At 37.2% G+C, this 6327-nt stretch overlaps 3 protein-coding genes across 3 annotated transcripts; 2 read left to right on the top strand and 1 right to left on the bottom strand.

The window, feature by feature from the left end:
• Window positions 1-201: 201 nt before the first annotated feature.
• Window positions 202-1401, top strand: LOC117790313 (pyrroline-5-carboxylate reductase 1, mitochondrial). The gene is made up of 2 exons (XM_034629726.1): window positions 202-1050; window positions 1128-1401. Exons 1-2 carry the CDS (start codon window positions 272-274, stop codon window positions 1189-1191), a joined length of 843 nt encoding a protein of 280 aa, XP_034485617.1. The 5' UTR covers window positions 202-271; the 3' UTR covers window positions 1192-1401.
• A 654-nt stretch (window positions 1402-2055) lies between these two features.
• Window positions 2056-3195, bottom strand: LOC117790199 (pre-mRNA-splicing factor 18). Its single transcript, XM_034629532.1, has one exon. It carries the CDS (start codon window positions 3110-3112, stop codon window positions 2096-2098), a length of 1017 nt encoding a protein of 338 aa, XP_034485423.1. The 5' UTR covers window positions 3113-3195; the 3' UTR covers window positions 2056-2095.
• Window positions 3196-3296: 101 nt separating this feature from the next.
• Window positions 3297-5004, top strand: LOC117792045 (coiled-coil domain-containing protein 124). Its single transcript, XM_034632001.1, has 2 exons — window positions 3297-3873; window positions 4426-5004. The coding sequence occupies exons 1-2, from the start codon at window positions 3416-3418 to the stop codon at window positions 4622-4624; spliced, it is 657 nt and encodes a 218-aa protein (XP_034487892.1). The 5' UTR covers window positions 3297-3415; the 3' UTR covers window positions 4625-5004.
• Window positions 5005-6327: the final 1323 nt, after the last annotated feature.

Raw genomic sequence — 6327 nt, 5'->3', positions numbered from 1 at the left:
GCAATTTTTGTCAGTGATGGCAGGCTTCACACACTGTTGTCAACTTAGCTATTTTATATCTAGTTCTGGCTATTTCGATGATTGTTAACCAATCCTGCCAGCCAGTTTTTTGTTGCGACGTGACTATTAAGATAAGTTGGCAGTACTGAATTCTGAAAAAGCCCGATCTGGCTATTAAATAGCTAAGTTGGCAACAGTGTTTGGAAATCAGCTGTGTCGTCTCGGATTTATCTATTTTGCATTTATTTTGATTGACTGCAAACTCGGCGACATGGCAAAATTGGATGAGCGTATTGGCTTTATTGGAGGCGGGAATATGGCCTTCTCCATTGGCTCTGGCCTCATTCGTGGCGGCATTGTGAAGCCCAGTCAGGTAATGGTCTCCGGACCGCACATTGAGAATCTCTCCCGCTGGCGTGAATTGGGAGCAACAACAACCGACGATAACTGCGAAGTTCTCGAGCACACGGACATTATTTTCATCTGTGTCAAGCCACATATTCTAGGACCCTGTGCCGCTCAGCTCAAGGAGAAGCACGTGCCGTCGGCCAAGGATGCTCACAAATTGTTTGTTTCTGTGCTGGCAGGAACAACACTAGCGACTCTGGAGGAGAAGTTTGCCTTTATTGAGAGTGCGGGATTGAAGATGATACGCAGCATGCCCAACACATCGATGCAGGTGGGCGAGGGATGCACTGTGTACACGGGCAATTCACGTGTGCTGCATCAGGATCTGGAAAAGGTGCATCTCATGCTGAATTCGTTGGGATTGGCACAACAGGTGCCGGAATCCATGATCGATGCTGTCACTGGCATTGCGGGATGTGGCCCGGCATTTGTTTATACCATCATTGAGGCTCTGGCCGACGGTGGAGTGAAGCAGGGAGTTCCCCGCCAGATGGCCTTACAATTCGCAGCCCAGACATTGCTGGGAGCTGCCAAGACGGTGCTGCTAACGGGCAAGCATCCGGCTGTGCTGCGAGATGAAGTCTGCTCGCCAGGTGGAGCCACTATTGTTGGCGTACACGAGCTCGAAAAGGGAAATCTCAGGTGGGTTTCAATCAGATATCTCTTATCTGTTATCGCTTCAATAAACAGCAACTGTTCTACAACTGTTCTAATTTCAGATCTACTCTTATCAATGCTGTGGAAAAGTCGTCACAACGATCAGCTGAGCTGGGAAAGAAATAAGATGATAAGATGACCGCAATAATAATAAATATGCTCTCTATAAACTACAAGCAGTTCCATTTAATAGTGTTGCATTAAAACTTATGTATTTACTTATTCGAAATTAATATTATGAATATTTACATGTTAATATGTGTTGCATTAAATGTTGCAATGGTGCATTCAATTAATATACAATATACTATGTATTTAGTAAATATATACAGTTGGTCAAGTTATAGTTTTGACAAAGAACAATTTCATGCATTTTATTTGTAAATATAAACAACAATTAATATTTTTTTGTTTGAGTATCTCATAAATAGTAGTTAAGGTCTCTTTATTTTCTGATTTTTATAAAAAAAAAGACAATTTGTGCATATTTTTAAAATATAATGAATTTAAAACATTTTATTTTTTAATTCATTATTAAAATTACCAATTTATAAATGCAAATAAACATCTATTTGTAAATGGTATTATTTATTAAGAGATTAAAATTAAAACCTAATACTTAATATTATTATTTATTTTTATAAGAAAAATCAACAAATATTTTTAAGCAATTTTTTTTTCTGGTTTTTGTAATCGTTGCTTATGGTGTTTCATTATGAAAATTAATCATTTGTAACAACTACGGATTATTTGTAGAAAAAAATATGAGTAAAAAATTAATTTTTAAATAAAAAAAAAACAAATTGTTTAATTTACAAATATTTTTTTTATTATAATTCTTACGCTCCCTGTCTACTAAATATTTAAATTGATAAAAGGGTATCTTACTTTTTTTATTTTCTTATTTTATTATAGTTGATTATGGTATTTTTTCAAATTAATTTATTTATTTTATTTGTTTTATAAAAAAATAAATTAAAATATTTAAAATTTGTTCATTATCATAACAACTACTAGACTTAGTGTATATTTAATCGCGCTCCTTTTTGCTGACATACTCGACACACTTGGATGGATCAGTGGGAAAGTATTCCTGGCACTTGGTCATCAAACGTTTCAGTCCCTGGATATATTTCCGCTGTGTCTCGTCGTTCATCACGTGTGCCACGTTCTTGGAGAAGATCTTCTCGCGACCAGTTCGGGCGTGAATTCCCACCATGGTGACGCCAATGGGCCACGGAGCATTGCCAATGGCCATTTCCAGATAGGCATCACTGGCGGAAATATAGTTGCGATTCAGCAGATGCTTGCAGATGTCCCGCAAGCTGTCCAGGATGTCCTCGGGCAGCGTGTGATGCTTTAGCTTGCGGAATAATGGCTTCACATACTCCTTGGTCTGTGTGTAAATAACTCGTGTCATTTTCACTTTGGTCGACATTTTCTCGTGCTTCGTGTAGCTGGCAATCTGATCGTTCCACAGCTTCAGCAGGAAGGTCAGCAGTGTAATGATCACATCCATGTCATAATCCTTATTACGTCCCATCTTCTGGGCCATGGTTTGTATGCTCTCCCAGCTAATTGTTTCATCCAGCTCTGCAAAATCGGATTTCTTATCTTCTTTGGCTGTGGGCGTGTTGGCGAACATTTCCTGCAGATATGCTGCATCCACCTGTTCCATTGCCTCTTGGAAATCATTGCGAAAGCCACGATTCGCTTCTGGCTGTGAGATTTCGCAGATTCGCAGTCTGTCAAATGCCTCGTTCTCCGTTTCGCCAAATAATAAAACGGGTTCACCCCGCTCACGTAATCTACGTATTACCTCCGCACGGGGTAGTATATTCTGTCCATCGGCTACAAAACTGTAGGCGCCTTCAGCTCGAGGCGCCTCCACGGATTCCTGCTTTTTGTATCCCACCTTTTGCAGCACTTCCTCAGTGTCTTTGGCATTGAGTTCGCCGCGTCGAAAATATTTCTTTTTGTCATCCACAAGCTGCTTTTGCTCGAGTAACTTGCGTTTGCGCGCTATTTCAGCTTTTAATACATCCATTTCGTGTTTATTTATTGCTGCCAAATTAATATGTAAACATAATAAAGATGTAAATAATGTTGCAATTAGGGATGTCACTCGAACGATAACGATAAGTGGTAGAGTTGTATGCGAGAACCAATCCTGCCAATCTGTTTTTTGTTGCGACATGACTGTTAAAACAAGTTGGCAGCTCTGCTACTACATCAGCTGCTCCTCCAAAAAGTTGGCAACACTGCAAAGGGCAAACATATTTCATCAAAATTCAGCCATCACATAGAAAAAAAGACCGTCATTTCCTGCAATTCCAGTCAAGTTATCAAAATGCCAAAGAAAATGGGTATAAACTCAAAGGCAGCGGAGGCGCGTGACCGCAAGGATGCCAGCAAAAAGGCAAATCAAGAGCGCAGTGCAAAGGAGGCCGAAGATCGTTTGTGGCAAGACGATGACAAGAATTTGGCCAAAAAGCAACAGCGGCGGGAAGAAGAAGAGCGCAAAAAGGCTGAAGCAGCGCGTCGCAAGGCGGAATCGAAAGCTTTATTGGATGAGGAAACCAGCTCAATTGTAACGCAGCGCAAACAACCCTTGGCCAAAATAAATCGACAGCAGATTTTGAGTGAGCTGGAAAAGAAGCAACGCGTTATAGACGCCATCAATGAAGCCAATAAACCTGCTCCCACTCGTGTTGTTGTACAACCGGAAATCATCGAGGAGAACATCAATCGATCTCTGGTCGATACCAATGTGGCCTCCAATGTGGATCAGGCTCTGGCCGTTCTTAGGTAAGACCAAAAGCATCTAATTTATTATATCCTTTATAAGATTCCCTATACGAATGTCGAAAAATTCTACTCAGAATACGAATATTCGGAAGAAAAACAAAATAAGGAATCCAAATTTTTTAAACCAAAATTAGAAATACAGTTATTAGAAATAACAAATTAGGAAGACAAAAGTTAGGAAACAAGAAATACTTTTAATAGGAATTAAAAGTAAGAAAAGCAAAATTAGGATTCTTAAATTAGTAAACAAAAAAAAAGGAATACTGTTACAGTGACTTCAAATTTATACATTCAAATTGCGTGCTGTTAAAGTACATAAACTACGTATTTCCTTAAGCTATTTCACCAGACTATGCAATTGTTAATGTTTATGTACGTCATTATTACATATCTTCATAGTTTTTAAATTAATATTTTCCTTAGTTGAAATTCATAATTTATGATTTCTATTTTTTCTCTCTGATTTTGCATTCCTAAAATTGTATTCCTTTTTTTTGTAATTCCTTAAAAAAAATTCGGAATTCATGTTTATTAATTAATTTATGTTCTTAGTGTCAATGACAAGGAGGAGGACATGCATCCTGAGAAACGCATGCGAGCAGCATACAAAACTTTCGAGGCCCACAATCTGCCGCGAGTTAAGGCTGAGAATCCTTCCCTGCGCCTGTCCCAGTGGAAACAGATCCTTATGAAGGAATGGAACAAGTCGCCAGATAATCCCTATAATCAGGCGCGCTTATCAGCGGTATAAACTGAGAATTTAAGAGAAGTTCAACTGCCGAGCAGTGGGAACCCAATTCAAATCCCGAAAAAAACCAGCATCAACAATATAATTTAATTTGATTTAAGAATGCAAAATAAAATTTGCCTACATTATTTATTGTACCGAGATTGTAAACACTTTTATTGTTAATGCATGAAGTGTAGCTTATTTTGTATGTAGGGATTGTTGGCTTAAAAGCTTACGTGCAATTTATTGCCAATTTACCAAATAATAGTTATGCAATGAGCAAACGAAAGCTGAAACCCCTGAAAACCATTCATGGTATATGATCACATCTTGGAGCACAATTGTCGACTGTTTTCTTTTCAAAATTAAATAGCCAATAAGTTGTCTGCTCGTCTTATTATTATTTATTTGTTTTTTTTTTTTGCCTGATCTAGTTCCGGTTGCATTGCGTTTGCGTGCGCTTTGAATTAAATGTGATTGTGTATATTTTTATAACTCAAAGCGAAAGCTGTCTGATAAAAATAATAGCAATACTTATTTATAAATATGTGAACACATATAAAAACAGGTAAGAATGTCTGTAACAAGTTTAATTTAAATTAAGCACTACAATTTGAGCGCTTTTTTTTTTAATATTAAAGTTTCTTGTCAAGTTTTAAATAAACTATGTATTTAAAGCCAATTTTAAAATATTATATTTAAAGACATATTTAAAACTATAAATATCAATATATACTATAATTTAATGTCCCGAATGTGTTAGATTTACTACTATTTATGTTATCTTATTTTGTACATTAAATTTTAATCAGCTTCGGCAGCTAAAATAAATTTAAACATCTTAACAGTTGCCTCCGCTCTGCAAACGTTCCACAAGTCGGCAAACACTTAAAATCCACACTCTTACAGAGTGTTAACCGTTGATGTTAACAGTAACAGCTCAGCAGCGGCCCACCACTGTTGTCAACTTGGCTATTTTAGAGCTGGCTCTGGTTATTTTCAAAGTTCGTTTGCTAGAAAAATTGCCATTTGCCAGAAATCTGCCTATTTTAAATATATATAAAACTATATTTTGCTGTTTACATTTTTATTTTAAAACTACGCAATAGTGCACGCAAAAACCAAGTTAGATGCTTTCAGCTATTTTTTCCTCTAAAAAGCTGACAGCACTGCTGCGCGCCCAACTGATCCAGCTGTTCATTTTGACTGTGCTTTCTTTTTAATAAAAATTTCTTCAGACGCATCGACGCTTCATTCTTCATTCAGTGCGAGACCGTTAAAAGTAACAGACGCGTCGCTAAAGCAGAGGAAAAGAAAGAGAGTGTGAAAAGACGACGACGACGACGTGCAAGAGAAATGTAAAACGTTAAACCAATAGAAATACAATATTGGAATTTATTGTTAACAGTATAAGTGTGTGTAGAGTTCAACTCAACTAAAAAAAAATAGAAAAAGAAAAGTGGAAGACGTGGAAGGAAAATAAATTTGATTTTGTACGCCGTCGCCATCGGAAATCGCAAAATACAACGGTAATTGTGCCCTCTCGCTGTGTGCACTTTTTTGTTGTGCGCCGAATATTTTGCTTGATATCGATCAACTACTGATCGCATCGATCAGCAAAACGACAAATGTAAAAGTGATAAGGAGACAAAACTATTTAAATATAATTAAAATAATAAAAGAAAGGGGCATCATATGGATATGTAAAAATAACCTTAACTAAT

This window comes from Drosophila innubila (genome assembly GCF_004354385.1).
Source record: "Drosophila innubila isolate TH190305 chromosome 3R unlocalized genomic scaffold, UK_Dinn_1.0 2_E_3R, whole genome shotgun sequence".
In the NCBI taxonomy this organism is placed as follows: domain Eukaryota; kingdom Metazoa; phylum Arthropoda; class Insecta; order Diptera; family Drosophilidae; genus Drosophila; species Drosophila innubila.
This window is presented reverse-complemented; position numbering and strand designations above follow the sequence as displayed.